Below are 19,117 nucleotides of genomic sequence, written 5' to 3' on the forward strand. Positions count from 1 at the left end.
CGTTAGCGGTCACTCCTCATTCTCCCTCCCTCAGTCCCTGGCAATCACTAATCTACTTTCTGTCTATGGATTTGCCTGTTCTGGATGTTTCGTATAAATAGAATCGCACGCGATATGGCCTTTTGCATCTGGCCTCTTTCACTCAGCATAAAGTCTTTGAGATCAGTCATGAGCTTTCATCCCTTTTTATGGCTGCATAGTATTCCACTGTGTGGATGGACCATATCTTTTATGTGTTCGTCCACTGATGGATGTTTGGATTGTCTCCACCTTTTGGACGCTTTGCCTATTGTCTGTTTCTCAAGTGTGCCTAGTTTGTTCCTGTCCCGGGGCCTTTGCCCCTGCTGTCTCCTCTTCTGCCAGCCTCTCCCGCATGTGGACTTCTGTGGCATCAGTCTCCCCGTGGAGTATGAGCTCCAGCATGACATGGACAGGGCCTGTTTTGTCTTCTGCTTCATCCCCAGCATCTAACATGGTGCCCACACTTGGGGCTCAATCAGTTTTTGTGGAATGAATGAATAGAATGGAGGCATTGGAGAATGAGAGAACTGTGAAATTGCGTAAAGCCCAGAGTTGACAGAGCCTAAGGGCTTCCCCACCCCTGACATCGACAGCCCCAGCATATCCCTGGGCTGAGACACCACTGTGGCCACCTACCCCGAGAGCCACCCCACATAGGGGCCAGTGAATGTCCCACTCACCAACTGGGGCCTCCAGTGAGAAGCCCAGACCTGACGTTGGAAGGGTAAGGGGCTGACTTCAGAGGGGCAGGGGCCTTGGAGTCTCCCAGCCCCACCATCTCCCTGCTGGTCCCCTTCTGGAATGTTCCTCTGAGGGCCATGTTCAAGGGCCACAGTTCATGACTGTGGCCACCAAGAGATGGGGGATGATTCTGTTGTGACAGTCTCAGGGAGGACATTAGTTTGGGAAAGACCACATCCCCCCCAGGCAGGTCAGGCTAATCAGGGTGGTGCCCTCTGTGGTTGGGCCTCAGGGGGACAGGCTGGAGGTGAACTGAAACACCCCATGTTTCTGGAGACCGAACTCTATGTAAATGAGATCCCCGATGACCAGACTTTCTAAGTGACAAGGGTCTCTTGGACAATTCTGATCCCCTGCCCAAAGAATTGCTCTTCTCCTCGAGGTTGGGACCTGGTCCACTGGGCCGTGGAAGGCATGGAGGATCAGAGAGGTGAAATGAGTTGCCCAAGGCAGCCCAGCTTGTGAGAACTGGAGGCCAAACTTGCATCTACCCCAGCCAGGCACAAAGGCATCAGCTTAAGTCACAGGGAAGAGTCCTAATATTTCTCTTAACTGAGCCCCATGCTGCATGCTTGAAGGTTGTCTTGCCTAATCGTCGTCACGTGACTAAGGAGGGCTATCTTCGTGCCCACTTCACAGATGAGGAAACTGAGGCCCAGAAGAGTTTGAGTGACTCACCCAAAGCCGTACAGCGAGTGAGTGAGAAACCAGGTTCCATGTGTCTCCTGTTTGAGCCTTACTGACCCGCAGGCTCCAGACAAGGCCAGCACCACCACCCCCAACCCCCGTCAACAACCCCAGGAGCAGGGGATGGTGATGGCATCCATCTTGAGCCTGCAATGGGGGGCTATCTATACCAGCTGCACCAGGGTGATAGGTCTGCAGGGAGGCCCCCAGCTCAGCCACAAGGATCTGGGCCGTTTCTCTCTGAAAAGGGAGGAGGAAGTGGTTTTGCCTGTGTGCCGGGGACGGGTGAGGCAGCCAGCACGCATCTGGGACTAGCTGATGTGTTAGGTAGGGGTTCCCACACTCAGGGCCCACAATGTGTGTAGGGGCCCCCAAAATGTTTTAGTGTTTTAAAATCAGGAGAAAAAAATGGATACAATAATAATGAATATATAAAATAAATCCAGCCCAGGATATGTTAGTCTTGATATCAAGGAGGTTATAAAAAATAATTTTAAATGGGTGTGTTCTTTTTTTTGTTTGTTTTCTTACAGAGGAAGTCATAATGTAGCCCTGTGGCACGCAGTGAGGCCTCAGTCTGTCCAGGCTCAATCCTGCCTCAGGGATTTTGCTTGTGCTGTTCCCTCCCCCTAGAGCACTCTTTCTGTGCAACAACCCGGCAATCAAGTTGACTCCTACCTGACCCCCAGCAAGCCCTTTCCTCCAGATCAGTTAGGCCCCCCTCTGTGGGGTTCTTGCAACTCCAGTTCCCCCTTCCTGACAGGCTGTCCACTTTGAAACAATGACATTAATCATTTCTCACTTCTCTTCGTTTCTCACCAGGTTATAGATGCTGGGAGGGCAGGACCTATGCCTGTCTTGGGGTCACCTCTTTTGTTCCCTGAGGATCTGGCACACAGTAGGTGCTCAATAAAGGCTTGTCGAGGTCTGGATGGAGCAAGGGTGTCCAGCCACCTGCATGCAGCTCAGCAGCTCCGTCAGACTGCAGACGGGACAGGGGGCAGGGAGGGACAGCGGTGTCCTAGTCCCCGCCCAGGGCTCACCTACTTAAGGAAACAGGAACCACTTGGGGCAACGCCCCACCCCACTGACGTGCAGTCCCTGAACAGAAACCTAGGCTCCTGCAGGTGCCGGGGCACAGCCAGAGTGAGGGCCTCTGGCCCCCCCACAGGGTTCTCCCAGGTACGTGCCTATTTCTGTACCCACCCCATGCTGAGTGAGACCGGGGCCCCAAGACCCTGGAGCCTCATCTCCACCCTTGAGAAGATAGCACATGGGGGCCAGGCTGGGCCAGAAGGAGGGACAGGGCTGGTGGGGTCCAGAGAGGCAGGAGGAATTTTCTGGGGGCACTGGTAGGTGACCATTGGAAAATAGAGCTGGAATTAGGGAAAGAACATTCCTGGCAGGGGCACAGCATGGGCAAAGACATGGAGAGGAGAGACAGCTTGATCAGTTTTGGGTAGAGTAAGGATGTGGGGATGAAGGGGTGAGGGAGGCCTCAATGCCAGGGTCAGAAGCTTAAAACAGTATGACTTCATTCGTCAGCCAACAGCCCTGCACCCTCCTCTGTGCCCACCCAGTGCCAGGTGATGCTGGGGACCCAGAAAAATCCAAAAGAACCTAGCCCTGGACCCCAGTCCTCAAGAGCTCCTAATATGGGGAAGACTGAGCCAGACAGAGACACTCCAGCTCCATGAGGCAAGGCTAGACCAGAATGGTGGGGAAGGTGAGGGACAGAGAGGGATGCCCAGGGCTTTGTCTTAGAGAAGAGGCAAGAAAGCTGCCTGGAGGGGGGATATTTTTGCTGACCCTTGAAGGATAAGTAAGAGTTCTTCCTGGTAGAAAAAAAGAACAAGCTTGTAAACATTACCTCATGCTAGGTCACTACTGGATTCATGAATGTTCATTATATACATACAGTGCTTACTGCTGTGCCAACTGTATCCTCTCAGGTAATTACCATCATTAGCCCCAAATTGCAGATGAAAATTCAGGCACAGAGAGGTTAAGTGACTTGCTCAAGGTCACACAGCAGCTAAGTGAGGGAGCTGGGGTTTGAACCCAGGTTGCCTGGCTCTGATTGGGCTCAACTGATTTGTCACGCTGCTTCATTTAACATTTTTTAATGGATCTATTTAATTTCACTTGCTGCAGAATTCCTTTGGGTCGTTCCCCAGAGGGTGTGCTTGGTGTCTGTCTTCTGGCAGGAGAAAGTCAATATTGACTGGGTTGATAAATACATCCCCTCCCTGTGGAAACAGCTTGGTAACAAAGACGTTCTGAGATATTGAAAAGTTAGACCAGTGGGTGGGAGGAGAAGGGGCGAGCTTCAGTTTGGGGACAGAATTAAGGGTAAAAGTGAGGGGTCATGTGTAGACAACCCAGCAGGGCACAACCCTTTTGCTGGTTTTTCACCGACTTAATACTGTTTTGCAAATCGCTGCTGTTTTCTTTCTGTTTTCCAGCTCTGTTTTCTCTGTCTTGGCTCACGAAGTCCTGTGGTACCTGAGCTTAAAACTGCTGAGAATGAGTGTGAATTAACCATGCACCTGACAAGTTATAGGTGTGCCATCGGTAGCCACCACTTATGGTGACGATGGTGACAGAAGCAACTGTTTGGGGCCACATCTCTGTAGTGTTTAATGAAACCATGGCAACCTTTTATGGCACCCACTGTGTACCTGCTGTTTCATTCATTCACTTATCATTTTGCCATCTCCACGTCCCTCCCAGGACAGTGATAGTTACTTAATATTTAAATAAACTCAGTTCTTAAATACATATATTTTTAAAAGGGACTTTCTAATACTTGTAGTAATGACATAATAAGAATAAAAGGAAAAGGAAAAATCCTTGGGGGGGGGCGCGGTTTGGGACAAGTCGATGAATGAATGTGCATAAAGTGCCAGCACATAGTAGGTGCTCAAGAAACTCAAGCCAACTTCAATCCTGTTGTTCTGTCCAGCCTGGAGGACTTCTTATAGGAGGAAACACCATGAGCTGCATGAATAGAGCAAAGGTGCGAGGTGGACCAGGCTTGACTCTCTTTCCTCCCTCCCATTCCCAGGTCACCCCTCACCCCTGGAAGCCATGACAGAGGCCAGAAAGCTGCCCCCACCACTGCCTCCAAGACTGGACTGGTTCGTGCAGACTCAGGTGGACCAGCTGACCTGTGGAGGGGTCCCTGAGTGGTTCCATGGTGCCATCTCAAGAGAGTAAGGACACACCCACACCTTCCACCCTGCCCTTCACCCTCTTCCCTTGTCTTCCCCGACTCTAGGCAGGTTTTTACTGCAGAATTCTGGGCTTAGCTCAGCTAAGTGTGTTAAGAGGGTGGGTGAAAAGAGCTCTGGAGTCCCAGACTTGAATCCTGCCTCCTCCATGGACTCACTATGTGACCTTGAACAGGTTACGGGTCCTCAGCTTTCTCTATACAAGTGGCCACCAGACCAGTACTGCCAGGGACCTGACAGGCCCCTGCCCCCCACCTCACCCAGGTGGGGATGCAACCTCACCAGTCAATGATGGCAGAATGCAGCCTCAGAATTTTTCTTAACACAGTGCCCCAAACAGCTGCTCTCAGTCCATCAGGGATATAACCAACATGCACTTCCTACATCAGACTGAGCTCTGAGGACATGAACAAACCCACCTAGTCACCCCTAGGGGCTGGCTCTAAATAAATGGCGACTAGAACATTTATTGCCACATTCTGCATGCAGGAAGTTGAGGAAACTGTGAAAGCCACAGAGAGGAGGAACTGGACATGGTTTCTGAGTTCTGGGGTGCACCAAAAGAAATACAATGTGAGCCACACATTACAATTTTAAATCTTTTTAGTAGTTTTGTTAAAAGAGTGAAAAGAAACAGGTGGAATTAATTTTCATCATATTTTTTATTTAACCCAGTATATCCAAGATATTCTCATTTCAACATGTAATCGGCACTAGGTCCTCAAAATCCAGCACGTACTATATGCTAAAATCACATCTCAATTCCCACCAGTCATATTTCAAGGGCTCAGCAGCCACACGTGGCCAGTGGCCTCTGTATTAGACAGCTCGGGTCCAAAATCCCCATTCTGTCTCCTAGAAGGCCACATTACTCTTTGTGAACCCGAGATAAGAGTAACAGTAATACACTAAGTCCCCTACATACGAATGAGTTCCATTCTGATAGCGTGTTCGGAAGTCCAATTTGTTCCTAAGTCCAACAAAGTTAGCCTAGGTACCCAGCTAACACAACTGGCTATGTATTGAGTTGGCCAAAAAGTACGTTCGGGTTTTTCATACGATCTTATGGAAAACCTGAACGAACTTTTTGGCCAGCCCAAGAGTAGTGTACTGTAAGAGGTTTATAATACATTGGCATCTTTGAAAGTTCGCATCTTGAAGGTTCATATGCAGGGGAGTTACTGTAGTGAGCATCTTTGTGGGTTCTTACCAGCTGGCAGTTCCCACATTCACGCTGCATGCACATCATCTGTCCTCAAGTGGGCCCTGAGAGTTAAGAGTTTACTTTCGCCTTAAGGAAGCTGAAGGTCACAAAGGGACTGACCCTCACCAGGGGTCACACAGCTAATGAAAAGCAGTGCTGGATTTTAAAATCAAATGCATCTAAGAGCAGCTCCTGCTTTATTACCTGTGACACCTCGATCTACCCAAAGGTGCCTCTGGGGGGTGCCTTCCAGGCATTGGGAAGGCAAGCAGGGGCTCTGAGAGATGGTCAAGGTCATCAGAGGCTTCCTGCCAACTCTGGGAGAACACCCCTGTCCCTGAATATCCCAAGCTCTGAAATAACCAAGAAAAGAAGGGGTTTTAGGCTGTTTGTTTGAAAACAGAAAAGTACAGGCCTCTCTGACTCAGGGGCACCAGTACAGGGATGACTGGTATACCGGACATCTGGCCAGTATGCTTAGCCATCTCTCTCCTGTATTTGCCCTTCCAGGGATGCCGAGAACTTGCTGGAGTCACAGCCACTGGGATCCTTCCTCATCAGGGTCAGTCACAGCCACGTGGGCTACACGCTCTCTTACAAGTAAGGCCGGGGCTAGGGGCCAGGGCAGGGACAGGAGGGCTCCGGGGCTTCCTTGGAGGAGCAAGTGGTGCTTCATACAACAACTTCTCAGTGAGCAACCAGTGCGAGGGTCTGGCCAGATCTAACTGAAGAGTAGGCAGTTGCAGGTCTGGCTGTAACCAGCAGACTTGGGCCTGGCAGTAACTGAGACTGTGTGTCTGAGAACAGGAACTGCTGAGGACTCAAGAGTGGCAGCTGCATTTCCCCTTACTACCCCTCTCTCTCCTACCATTTAAATGTCAACTCCCTGACTTCACTCAGGGGGACATGTTAGGGGAAACCAAGGCAGCCCAGCTCCTTAATTTCTCGATGCCTGATCCAGCATCTCAGTTAGAGGATTCAGCAGCGCAAACTACTTTTCAAAAGGATTCCAGGCCAAAGGAATTTTTTAAATGGACCTATTACAGAGTTACCCATAGAGGGAAAAGCTTAGGCTTTTAGTCACGCAGTCCAAGGCTTGGCTGTGCCACTTAAGACGCTGTGTGATCTTGGACAAGTTACTCACCCTTTCTGTTCCTCCCTCAAAGTCCTCATCTGGAACATAAGAATGCTAAAATTAATTCAGAGTCATAATGGGAGGATTAAATGAGACGTAGTAAGCACGTAGTGGTCCATTAATAAATGCATCCGTTCATAAATAATGGAGCATTTATTCAGTACCTGTACCAGTTTTCATTGTTGTCATTTCTATTGATCTATAGCACGGAGCTAAGCTTTTACCTGCAGTAGCTTGTTCTATCTTCACAAGAAGTCCTGACGTCAGCCTTAGTAGCCCCATGTGATAAAGGGGGAAACTGAGGCACGGTGCAGTCACCTGCCAAGTGTCACATGGCTAGTGAGTGGAGGAGCCTACAAGGGAATCTAGGCAGATGGGCTGTAGCCATGATGCTGCCAGGTCAAGGGCTGGGGGGTGGGGACAGAATGATGGGGAATGAGATGGCAGTGTCTCTGCAGAGCTCAGAACTGCTGCCGCCACTTCATGGTGAAACTGTTGGACGATGGGAGCTTCATCATCCCTGGGGAAGAGAGAGCCCATGCCTCTCTAGTTGCCTTGGTCACCTTCCATCAGCAGCAGCCGTTGCGGCCACACGGGGATCTGCTGACGCAGCCCAGCCAGCAGGTGAGGGTTGGGACCCCCAAGGGCCATAGCGCTCTCCCAAGGGCCAAGCCCCCCAGACTCTTTTGCTCCCTCAGCCCCCTCAGCCTCTTGTGATTCTGTCATTCTTGCGGTCCCCGTTTCTCTTGTGGCCCCGCCCCTCCTGGTCCTTGTTCCCTGGCCCGCAGGCTGATTTTTTTTACAGGAATTCATGTGCCAGGTATAACCTTGGCTGATCTACAGGAATAGCATATTTCCTTATAAGACTCAGTGGGTGGGGCCCAGTCCTCACAAGCTGCTGTGGGAGGGGCATATCTCCTTATAAGGATTGATGGGCATGGCCTAGGCCCTCAGAAGGGGCTGTGAGTGTGGCACATTCCTTATAAGGCCCAGAGGGCAGGGCCTAGCCCTCAGTAGCTGCTGTGGGAGGGGCATTCTTCCTTACAAGGTTTGTGGATGGGGCAACCTCTGAGCCCCCATTTCCAGGATCTGGGACCACAGCCCCATCCCTGTACCCTCCTTGGGACTAAGCTGCATGTCCCCTCTGCCCCGCAGAAGGATCCAGCAAATGCGGATTATAAGGATCTCTTCCTTTTCTCCGACGCATTGGCTGAGGAAGCCACCAGCTCTGCTCTTGGCCTCAGCAAATACCAGAATCCCTCATCTTGTCCCATGGCCCCACTTGAAGAGGTATGTGACAGAAAACTGGCACCTTCAATCTGGAAGGTGGGAGGTGGGGCAGGGGGATGCAGGAGCAGAGGTGGCCAACAGCTGCCAGAGGAGATGTTCTAGAATGAAGATCAGATCCCGTAGCTCCAAGCTCAAAACTTTTCAGGGAGACTTCCCTGGCAGTCCAGTGGTCAAGACTCTGTACTTCCAATGCCACGTGGGGTGTGGCCAAAAAAAACCCCAAAAACTTTTCAGTGATTTCCCAAGGCACTGAGATTAAAATCCCAACTATGATCTCAGGTCCCGCTACCCATCACCAGCCCAACTTCAGCCCCTCTGCCAACCCTTCTGCTGTTCTGACACATCAAGCTAACCTCAGGGCCTTTGCATGTGCTGTGTGCTCTGCCCCCAGATTTCCCATGCCTGGCTTCTTTCATCACTTCTTCTTCAAGTATCTCTCTCCCCAGTCACCAGACCTAAAGTAGCCCCTCTGCCTTCTCCATCACATCACCCTGTTCATTTGCAGCAGAGCAGTCTGTAAAATTTGAAAAGTCTTGTTTATTTATGAGTTTTCATGTTTCCTGCCTGCCTCTCCCATCAGACTGTGAGCTTTGGGAGTCCTGAGAATCTGACTTGTTCACCACTGCTTCTCCTGTCCCTCAGAGAGGCCCTGGCACATCAGTGGGTTTGCAGGTGAGGGTGGGGGAACAGTCAGGGAAGGCTTCCTGGAGTAGGTGGCATAGAGCTGGGACATTCAGGATGAAGAGGAGCCAACCACACACAGAGATGCAGGGAGGGTATTCCAAACAGAGGAAACAGCACATGCAAATGTCCTGAGGCTCAGGGTGAAAAACAGAAGAACCACAATAGCCAATGTGTGGACAGAGTGGAGTGAGCAAAAGGGAGATTGTTGGGAGGTGAGGGGCCAGAGTCGGCAGGGGTCATTCATGCAGGGTCTTGGGGCCAGGGTGAGGTGCTGGGATCTATTCCAGGTGTGCTGGGGAGCCATGAGAGAGCTTGAGCATGGTGGGACTGATGGTGTTCCCTGTGGCTGCCGGCTGCAGAAGGGGCTGTCTAGGGGCGAGAAGGAGGCAGGGACAGTATCCACGTGGGAGAAACTAGAAAGGGAGCCCTAAAGGTGGATCTTGCTGATGGCTTGGAGGTGGAGGGTGAGGGGAAGAGGGACGGTGTCACGGTTTGAGTCCCCCAGTCATCCATTATTTGGGAAGTGATCCCAGCAGGTGCCATGAGGGGAGCAGGAAAGTGGGTCACGAGAGAGAGGGCCACCAAAGGAGGCTGCTGTAGTGAGCGGGTTACCCCTGTGGACTCTGTGGAACACACACGTCAGTTATCCCACCTTAGGGACGAGGAGCTGTGGTACTGATCTTCCCTTCCATCAGTCATTAGTCAAGCGCTGTCTCTGGGAGGTTTTAATTCTCTGGTACCTCTGGTCTGCAAAGTGGCCAAAGAAGTCCCCAAGGCAGAGTCCCCACTGCTGGCACTTGGGAGTGGAGCTGGAGGCACCAAAATGCTCAAGACAAAGGGATGTGGATGGGGCATGGACAGCATCTGCCACAAATGACACCCAAGTTTGGGGCCTGAACAACCTGGTAGATCAGGGGTTGGCAAACTACTGCCCAAGGGCCGCATCTGGCCCACTGCCTCCTTCTGTATGGCCCATGAGCTAAGCATGACTTTTATGTTTTTGAATGGCTGAAAGAAATCAAAAGAAAAATCGTATTTCATGACCCTTGAAAGTCAGATGAAACCCACATTTCCGTGTCCATAAAGTATTAGAGGAACACAGGCATGCTCGCTCACTGACGTGTGATCTCTGGCTGCCTTGGCCCTACAACAGCAGAGGTGAGTGATGAAACATAGACTGACCTGCAAAGCTGAAAACATTTCCTCTCTGACCCCTTACAGAAAAAGTTTGCCAACCACTGAGGGAGACAGTGAAGCCCTTTACTGAGACAGGAAGGGTGGGTCGTGGGATCAGGCTTGGGGGTTCTCTTTGGGACTTTCTTGGCCCCAGGACATCTGGGTGGAACCCAGATCCCAGTTTCTGGGGCAGATTCAGAGCTGTGGTAGGCGGGGTAGCCCCAGGTCTCACCTGCTCTCGGTTTCAGGTCTTCACAAACCCAGTCCTGCTCCATCGGCGAAAAGAAGGGAAGCCATTGGCAGAGCCGGACGGGGCATCCACGGAGAAAGCTACTTCCTCCTGCCCCCCGAAAGCTCCTCTTGAGGAGGCCCGCCAGAAAATCTGGAGGAATCTCAAGATACTCCCCCGGACGGGCAAGAAAGTCCAGCAGGAGCTGAAATCCCAGCTGGTGGCTGCGAGCTCATCGCTCTGGGACGCCAAGCCGTTGGTGGTGACCCATGGCTCTGGAGCTGGAGCAGGGGACTCAGCCTGGAAAAATAATGTCTTCACAGACCCCCAAGCTCCAAGAAACAGAGATGAGCCCTCCAGGAAAGCCTCAAGGTCAGTCAGCTGGAGCGAGACAACCTCGAGGGTCAGGGACTGGCACCAGGCAGTCGTGAGGGCCCTGTCCTCACACGTGTCCAAACCGGAGCCAAGGGGCTCGCAAGAACCACAGGACTGTCTCCCCGAAGAGTACCGCTCACCGCCACCCTTCGCCCCTGGGTACTGCTAGGTTCACCTCGGCTCTGGGACCCTCTCTGCCGGGGGCCGTTCACACCTGGACCTTTTGCTCTCTGCCATGACCCACTAGCCCTCAGGGACCTGAGGAATGTAATAAAGACATTGCTTGGGTCTGGTCCTGCGATTGCCAGTAAGGCGACCTGGTCATTTTAATAATAATTAGTAATAATAATAATGTTACCGCAGTGGCGTCTAGGACACCTACTCTGTGCCTAGCCTCACACCAGACCCTCCATGTTCATTATTTCTTTTATGCCTCTGAGCAGGCCCATCAGGTAGGTTCATTCTGCACTTTTTTTTTGTGTGTGTGTGGTACACAGGCCTCTCACTGTTATGGCCTCTCCCGTTGCGGAGCACAGGCTCCGGACGCGCAGGCTCAGTGGCCATGGCTCACAGGCCTAGTCGCTCTGCGGCATGTGGGATCTTCCCAGACCGGGGCACGAACCCGCATCCCCTGCATCGGCAGGTGGACTCTCAACCACTGCGCCACCAGGGAAGCCCCCATTCTGCACATTTTAAAGAAGAGACAGGAATTTCCCTGGCGGTCCAGTGGTTAGGGCTCCATGCTCTCATTGTCAAGGGCCTGGGTTCGATCCCTTGTCGGGGAACTAAGATCCCACGAGCTGCACGACACAGCCAAAACAATTATATTAAATTAAAATTAAAAAAATAAAGAAGATCCAGGTTCAGAGAGGAGAAGAGGTGTGGCCAAAGTCACATGGCTGGGGTGTCAGCACCAGGATTCGAAGCCAGGTCAGTTTGAGCCCTTTCCCCACGTAACCTAGGCACACCTCATAGAGTACAGCCTTGTCTGTAACAGGGCTGTTCATGCCTTCCTCTCAGGGTTCTTGTGCAAATGGAGATGAAACTTGTGGAGGGCTTGGCACACAGTAAGCACTCCTGACATCAACGGCGGCTTTAGGAGAGGCATAAGAGGCCCTTTCCTTTAAAAAGGGAGAGGCAGCCTAGGGCTGTGGGTGGGGATGGGCTCTGGAGGGAATCTTGGGTTGTGGGGCTGTGTGACCTTTGGTGAGTCACTAGACATCTCTGGGCCTGTTTCCTCATCTGGAAAATGGGGAGAAGAGCAGTCCCTCTTTCTCAGGATGAACCAGCAGAATTCAAATAAAACCTAGGGCTTTAGCGCACAGTAGGTGCTTAATAAATGGGGGTTAGGGCAAGAGTGGACACCCTAGAAATGATACACAGTGGAGGTGTCTGGGAGGGTCCCTGGGGGGCTTGTCTCTCTTGCAGGAATGACCACTCCTTGGATTGACTGGGGACATGGGATGGGCCCCCAGGCTGACTATAGGTGGACTGGGTATGGGGGTTCCCAAATCTGCAAGATGTAGAGGTCTGGGATGTGCAGTGAAGTGGGCCTGGGTTCAAGTCCACCTCTGCAGATGACTTCAGGTGTGGCCTTGGGCAAGTCACCCCGTTGCCTCTGAACGAAGTGTGAGTTCTCCTCAGCCAACCCTGCTGGGATGTCACAGGCAGCCAATGTGATGAAAGAATGGCAGGTGTTTCCTGAACTGTAAAGCACTGTGCCAGCCTCAGTGAATAACATTCCCGCCACCACACCCTCTCCAGAGGCCTCCTCTGGCGATTCTAATGAATCAGTGAGGAGGTGAAGCTTTAGTCCCCTTGAGGAATTCGGGGATTGAGGGGAGTAATGGCAACTTGAGCAGTCGAGGGTTGGGCCTTGGGAGGCCCTGAGCTGGGACAGCATGGGCCTGATCTCCACACCTCGCCTCCGCCCACCGAGACCCACAGTGAGGCACTTCCAGCCCTCTCGGTGGAGAGACATCCAGAAGTCACCCCTTTCCTTGTACAAATGGGGAGATTGTGGCCCAGAGAGGGTGCAGCCACACCCAGGATCACACAGTGAGGACAGAGGTTAGATCCTTGGCTGCCTCCCTCCTGTCTGCCAGGTTAAAGTTGGGAAACATGTTTTCAGAGCAGCTGTGACTCAGTGATGTGTGTTTATTCCCGGAGACCAGATTCTACATTGAGATGAGGGGTCGCCCTGCCTTCCTCTGGCCCGGCTCCTCCGCAGTACCCTCAGATGCGGATGTGGAAGGTGCTGGGTGCAAAGAGAAAGGGAGTCTGTCAGCAGGCAGAGGGTACCCTTCCTTCGTCCTTCTCCCCAACACTCCCACCAGGAGTCCCCGAGGCATGCAAGGAGCCGCAGTGGGTGGGGGAGAGATAGACCCCCTCAATAAACCCCAGGCCGTGGCCTTCCTGACCCCCACAGGGGTTGAGAGCACATCACTTTGGATCAGAGTGTACATCCTGGCTCTGCCCCAGACTCTAAGTGCGCGGCTACCCCTCTCTGGGCCTCAGTTTACTCCCCTGTAAAATGAGGATAAGCTGTCCCTCCTTCACTGTGCTGTAATAAGGGCTAAAAAGAGGCCAATGTACAGGGCGGGACATACAGTAGGTGCTCAATTAGTAGCAAGGGATTCATCCTGGTGTCATTATTCGTGTCTCCGTGGCGGGAGACCATCCTTGCTTATCCAGGGTAGAGGAAGGAGGCCCTCTGGTCATGAAAGGATACCACCAATGATAACAGCCACAACAGCAACCATAAAGCAGTTACTGAGCACCTACTGTATGCCAGGCACTGCTCTAAATTCTTTCCGTGTACTAGCTCAGAGGTCACTCAACTTTTCTCGGCAAAGGGCCAAATAGTTGATATTTCCAGCTTTGCACAATGACTCAGCACCACCATGTAGCTCAAAAGCAGCCGTAGACGCTATGTACACAAACAGGCAGGCTGCGTGCCAATAAAACTAGCAATAGACACGGAAATTTGAATTTCCTACGGCTTTCATGTGTCGTGGAGTATGATTATTCTTTTATTTTCTCCCCTAACCATTTAAAAATGTAAAAACCATTCTTAGCTCACGGGAGGTACAAAAAACAGGTGGTGGGCCAACCCCTGTATTAACTCATTTAACCCATGCTATCCGCCCTACAGTGGAAGCACTGATTCTCCCCAGGGCTGCCAAGTGCTATGGTACAGTCTGTTCACTACAAAATGTTCAAGCAACTGAGGGCTGAAGTCCAACCATATTCCACTCACCCAAAGAGCTGTGTCCACCCAGAGGAGGTGTTCACAAGGTCTCTAATTATCCCCATTTTAAAGACACAGGGACTGAGGCTAGGGAGGTCGGGAAAGTTCCCCAAGGTCACAAATGAATGAACAGAGGGATTTTCACAAAGGGAGTCTATGAACCCTTTCCATAAGAGCCTCTCTCATACATGGGAACGGATTGTGCAGGGTGGAGAGGAATGTCACCTGAGGAAGTCCGGCGCCCGCAGGATCATGTTCTGGAAGTCTTCCAGGGACAGTCGCCCGTCGCGGTCCCCGTCGGCCTCATCCAGCACCTTCTCACACACCAGGCTCACCTCCTCAGCGCTCAGCTCTCCCCGCGTTAGCTTGGTCACCGTCTGCTCCAGGTCCCACACACAGATGTAGTCATCGTTGTTAAAGTCTGCGCAGCAGAACAGGTGGAGCTGTGGTGGTGAGGGGACACAGGGGCAGGCAGGCTGGGCCAGTCATGGGCACATCTTTTCCCTGTCTTACAGAGGAGGAAACTGAGCCACTGGAGGGAACCCAAGACCCTAGGGTTTTATCTGGATCTTGCTTTGGAATTGGGCAGGGACCTGCTGGGAGGTCATTCATTCACTCAAGTATTTATTGAGCACCTACTACGTGTCAGGTGTGTGATAATTGTTATTCATTCCCTCTTTCAATAAGTATTTATTGAGTGCCTGCTGTGTGCCAGGCACTGTGATAAATTTTCATTCATTCATTCATTCAGCAAGTATTTACTGAGTACCTACTATGTGCCAGGCACAGAGACAGATGGTGAACCAAAAAGACACTGTCACTGCCCTCGTGTCTCCTCAGCGAGAAAGTCAATAAGGAGTGAACACATGAATGAACAAGAAATTAAGCAGCATTGCTCCATGCAAGGAGAGAAATAGGCTGTGGCATGGAGAGTAACTCGGGGGCATGGGTTACTTTTCACCAAAATTTCAAGGTAAGAAGAAGCCCGGGGAAAGGGCACAACAGAGGCAAAGGCCTAGAGGCAGAAAGAGTTTGATGTGTTGGGGAAACAGCCAGGCCATTGTGGCTGGAATGGAGTCAGTAAACGGATGGGGTGGGGAGGTACCAGGGTGAGGTGAAGGACAGGGCCACGCAGGGCCTCGGAGCCCTTGGGGAGACATTTGTGATGGCAGGGCAGCCCCTGGCCCGACCCGGTCTCATTCCCGTTTCCCCACCCCGGGTCCCCGCACACACCATAAATTTTAAAAGCGTAGTAGGCTTTGAGGTCGCGGGGAGCCATTTCACTCATCACAGAAAACATGTCCAAGAAGTTGTCCAAGGTCATGTGGCCATCCCCATCCTCGGAGAAGACCTGGGCGATCCTCTGACGGAAAGGGTTGTCCTAGAGACAGGAAGCAGGGAACCAATCCCTGACCAGGACCTTGGGGGGAGGGCTCCGCATGGTTTCACTCTCAACACTCACCTTCCTGGGAACCTCCAAGTACCCCTCACCAAGACTGTCTTCCTCCCATGATCCCTGGAGAAGACTTCAGGCAACTCCAATCTCCACCCCAGTGGTCTGGGTGTCGTTAACCCCATTTCCAGCTTCAGAGGCAGTCACATGACCCGAGTGAGGCCAATCAGGGATTTCCATTCACCTGGCAACCGTGATTGCCTCTGGGATGAGCATATGACTCAAACTTGCCAATCAGAGGCTGCCCTGGGAGAGTTGCTGAAAAGTTGGGGTGGAGGAACCTTATTTCTGCTTGTTGCAGAGCTTATGGGAGGAAATCTGAGGCAGCTGGTGTTTCCATTCACTACCTCAAGAGAACAGGCTTCCTGAGACTGAAGACTCTTCCTGGGAGAAACTGAAAGATGGAGGGAGATTCCCAAGCATATCCTCAGAGACCCTGGTTCCAGCTGTACGTGATGCTAAGCCTTTCCCTGCATTTTTTGCTCATGTGATCCAACCCATTCCGTCCCTCTTGAATGAAGTTTCTGTCCCCTGTGATAAAATAATCTCTATTCACAGTCCCTCACCCCAAGAGTCCCCTCCAGAGTCACAAACTATGTGTCAAACAACCAGCTGAGAAGAACCCACATTTAATAGCTCCTACTATGAAAAGAAAAACTAATGTTCCCTGAGTACTTGCCATGTCACAGGCCCTGTACTGAGCCCTTTACCTGCATTATCTCATCTCATCTTCCCAACAACCCAGGGTTTAAATCCTGTCTATGTCATGTCCTAGCTGTGTGATTATGAACAAGTGTCTTAACCTCTCTGAACTTCAGTTTCTTCATATGTAAAATGGAAATAATCACAGTACTCACCTCATAGGAATGCAGCAAGGGACATCCCTACTATTTTTTCCCTGCCTGCCCCATGGCCCAGGCATACCTTCAGCTCAGGCATGCTGCCAATGAGCTCGTAAGGAACCTTCACATCAGGGTAGCTGGTATAGTCGAGAGGGACAAGCTGGGGGGCAAGGTCCTGGTAGCGATAGAAGAGCCTGGTGTGGGGACAGAAACAACGAGAAGGTCTGGGAGATGGGTGTGTGTGGCTTTGTCCCTACTCTCTCACTCTTGCAGCTGCTTACTCTACACTGAAAGATGCTGAGTCCCCAAGAGCCATTAGCCGTGGGCCTAAGCCTCACACACACAAAGCCAGACACAGGTGCCTTTATCGCCCTGGGGACAATGCCAAGGTAAAGAGAGGACTCCAGAGCTAGGGAAAACTAGAGTGCAGGAAGCAAGCCAGAGAGGAGGAAATTCTTCCTGGAGGAGGGGGCATTGATGCTGGGTTTTGAAGCATGAGTAGGAGCTTACCAAGCAGATGGGGTCGACAAAGGGAGAGTGTTTAAGGCAAGGTCATTCATTCATTCCCTCTTTCAACAAGTAGTTATTGAGTGCCTACAGTGTGCCAGGCACTGTGATAAATTTTCATTCATTCATTCAACAAGTATTTACTGAGTACCTACTATGTGCCAGGCACAGAGACGGATGGTGAACAAAACAGACACTGTCACTGCCTTTGGGTCTCCTCCGAGAGAAAGTCAATAAGAAGTAAGCAGATGAAAGAACAAAAAATTAAACAGCATTGCTCCATGCTAGGAGAGAAATAGTATTCACATTTAGCATTCAGAGAATCTGAGCCAATCTATGTATCTCTGGACATTATGACATTGTTGGCAAGGCCTCTAACGGCCCACATCCTCACACTTTCCTTCTCTCCCTTCATAATGGGGGGCAGGGTTCTCTCAATGGGGCAGAGCAAACACAAAAGTCTAATATTAAGGTTTTTCAAAAGGGTAAATGAAAGACATTTTGCAAAACACCAAATGCCATACACACTACCTAGATGGTAGAGCCAGCTCTCCACCCTAATGCCCTCCCCTGGTGACACCATACCATCATTGAAGCATGCTGAGCAGTAGCCTTGTAGAGACCATCCTTGATGAGTCAGAGGTCCCCAAGCTGCTAGGGACTGTCTCTGAGGGGGACAGGAGCCCCTCGGTCACACGATGGCTAGGAACTCGAGGAGGAGATATCTGGAACTTCAGTCCTGGGTTCCTTCAGAGAATAGCCTGGGCTTGGGTTTGGGTTTCTGTATGGCCTTGAGTAAGTCCCTCTTCCCCTCATCCCCCTTTCCCCTCAGTAGGTCTGTCTGACAAGCGAGAAGCTTGAGGCAGACAAAATGTTAGTCTCCAACTCCTTGGGGCTCTACCCATCTACCCAGGGGCCTGGGGTCAGCCTCCCTTGTCTGAGCCTCAGTTTCCCCATCAGTAATCCAATCGTGATGGCCAGGATGACCTTGCAAGCTGTCCTCACCCAGACAATGGGGCTCACTGGTGAAAGGTGTGTCCATCAATAATGGATGTCCTGTGCCCACACAGTTGGGGCCTTGGCCCCTATCACTCTGCAGCTAAACCCCAGCCAGCTTCAGTTTCACAGCTCCAAGTTCATGGGTCGGGGCCTCTGGATAACAGCTCCATGGGATGAGTGATGATGTAGAATACCCATCTATGCCTGGCTCGCTCGCACCAGGGACCTGCAGCAGCCTGGGGCCACCTTCTCACTCTCTAACATTGATGTCAACCCCACAGCCCAGAACTGGCTCTAGACTCTGCCCCTGGCCTCCCAGCCTTTTCACACTGGCCTCAGGGGGATCTTTCTAACATGCTGATCTTCATCTGCCATGCTCACACACTCTCTATGGCTCCCCGCCACCTTTGGGAGAAAGCCCAAGCTTGTCAGCCCAGAGACATGACAACAGGACCAGATGTGACTTCTCAGCCTTCCCATCTCTGCATCCATCCACCGACCACGCACGCAATCTCCGCATTAGTGCTTTAACCCTTATGAAGCATTGAACGTGGTCAAATTGCAAATCAAGCAACGTATAGCAAGTTTCCACCTCTTCCTCCCTCCTCCCTAGACTGACCTCATGATTTCCTTCCTCGTGAAGAAGGTGCAGTCCTGCGGAGAGAGATGTTGGCTTGACCCAGACCCTGCCTCGTGGGGGTGGGGGGGCTCCTTCCTCTCCCACAAGCCCACGTCCATCTCTGCCTGAAGCCACACACAGAGCCTCCCCAGGACGCTTGCTGACTGCACACCCAGGATGAAGGGATGCTGTCCCCATTTCTTGGGCCAGTAAACCAAGGCTGCTAAACCCACCGAGGGCCCGGCCCATCACGCCTACCTGATATGCTTCCAGCTGCTCATGAGTAAATACTGTTTGCTTGTTGCCCATGGTGAAGACCACTGCCAGGACCCTAGAACAAGCTCCCAAAGCCCCCAAACTCCTCGGGGCCACACCGGTCGGCAGGCTGCTGTGTACCAGTGTCTGGGCAAATCTCCCTGCCCTGGTTGTCACCTGCCCACCCTCCACATCACCCCCAGCCTGGGTGCGGCTCAAGTTACAGCCGAGCTCTCTGGGCAACAGCCTGAGTATGTCCACAGCCACCAGAGCAAGGAGAAGGGCTTTGGGAGTTCACAGGGTAGCCCTCAGTGGGGAGAGCACACCTGCCACCACCAGGTGAGACCGAGGGTATGGGGCACCTTTGAGAGATGGGCAGGGTGGTGGAGAGGCTGCCAGCACACCCCAGGTCAAATT

The 19,117-nt window shown here is 51.8% G+C and overlaps 2 protein-coding genes across 4 annotated transcripts; one reads left to right on the plus strand and one right to left on the minus strand.

Annotated features, from left to right (window-relative positions):
- Positions 1-2,542: 2,542 nt before the first annotated feature.
- HSH2D (hematopoietic SH2 domain containing) lies at positions 2,543-11,082 on the plus strand. 2 transcript variants are annotated; one of them, XM_067733072.1, is made up of 6 exons: positions 2,543-2,631; positions 4,517-4,664; positions 6,397-6,486; positions 7,480-7,645; positions 8,177-8,311; positions 10,420-11,082. In XM_067733072.1, exons 2-6 carry the CDS (start codon positions 4,540-4,542, stop codon positions 10,942-10,944), a joined length of 1,041 nt encoding a protein of 346 aa, XP_067589173.1. In that variant the 5' UTR covers positions 2,543-2,631; positions 4,517-4,539; the 3' UTR covers positions 10,945-11,082. The 2 variants fall into 2 exon arrangements, with proteins under 2 accessions (XP_067589173.1, XP_067589174.1); XM_067733073.1 differs by lacking the exon at positions 2,543-2,631 and having other exon boundaries at positions 6,397-6,448.
- A 1,928-nt stretch (positions 11,083-13,010) lies between these two features.
- Positions 13,011-18,754, minus strand: CIB3 (calcium and integrin binding family member 3). Of its 2 annotated transcripts, XM_067730169.1 has the most exons (6): positions 18,704-18,754; positions 18,446-18,480; positions 16,403-16,514; positions 15,259-15,406; positions 14,251-14,446; positions 13,011-13,032 (listed from the first exon to the last, which is right to left on the minus strand). In XM_067730169.1, exons 1-6 carry the CDS (start codon positions 18,752-18,754, stop codon positions 13,011-13,013), a joined length of 564 nt encoding a protein of 187 aa, XP_067586270.1. The 2 variants fall into 2 exon arrangements, with proteins under 2 accessions (XP_067586270.1, XP_067586271.1); XM_067730170.1 differs by lacking the exons at positions 16,403-16,514; positions 18,446-18,480.
- Positions 18,755-19,117: the final 363 nt, after the last annotated feature.

Source organism: Pseudorca crassidens, chromosome 3, assembly GCF_039906515.1.
Source record: "Pseudorca crassidens isolate mPseCra1 chromosome 3, mPseCra1.hap1, whole genome shotgun sequence".
In the NCBI taxonomy this organism is placed as follows: domain Eukaryota; kingdom Metazoa; phylum Chordata; class Mammalia; order Artiodactyla; family Delphinidae; genus Pseudorca; species Pseudorca crassidens.

Excerpts from the sequence above, each read along its gene's own strand:
- HSH2D (XM_067733072.1), top strand. The coding sequence starts at position 4,540 with ATGACAGAGGCCAGAAAGCTGCCCCCACCACTGCCTCCAAGACTGGAC. Across the intron at positions 6,487-7,479 it reads GGCTACACGCTCTCTTACAA|AGCTCAGAACTGCTGCCGCC; the intron begins GTAAGGCCGGGG and ends GTGTCTCTGCAG. Across the intron at positions 7,646-8,176 it reads TGACGCAGCCCAGCCAGCAG|AAGGATCCAGCAAATGCGGA; the intron begins GTGAGGGTTGGG and ends TCTGCCCCGCAG.
- CIB3 (XM_067730169.1), bottom strand. The coding sequence starts at position 18,754 with ATGGGCAACAAGCAAACAGTATTTACTCATGAGCAGCTGGAAGCATAT. Across the intron at positions 14,447-15,258 it reads CTACGCTTTTAAAATTTATG|ACTTTAACAACGATGACTAC; the intron begins GTGTGTGCGGGG and ends TCTGCTGCGCAG. Across the intron at positions 13,033-14,250 it reads CGGGCGCCGGACTTCCTCAG|CACCTTCCACATCCGCATCT; the intron begins GTGACATTCCTC and ends CTTTGCACCCAG.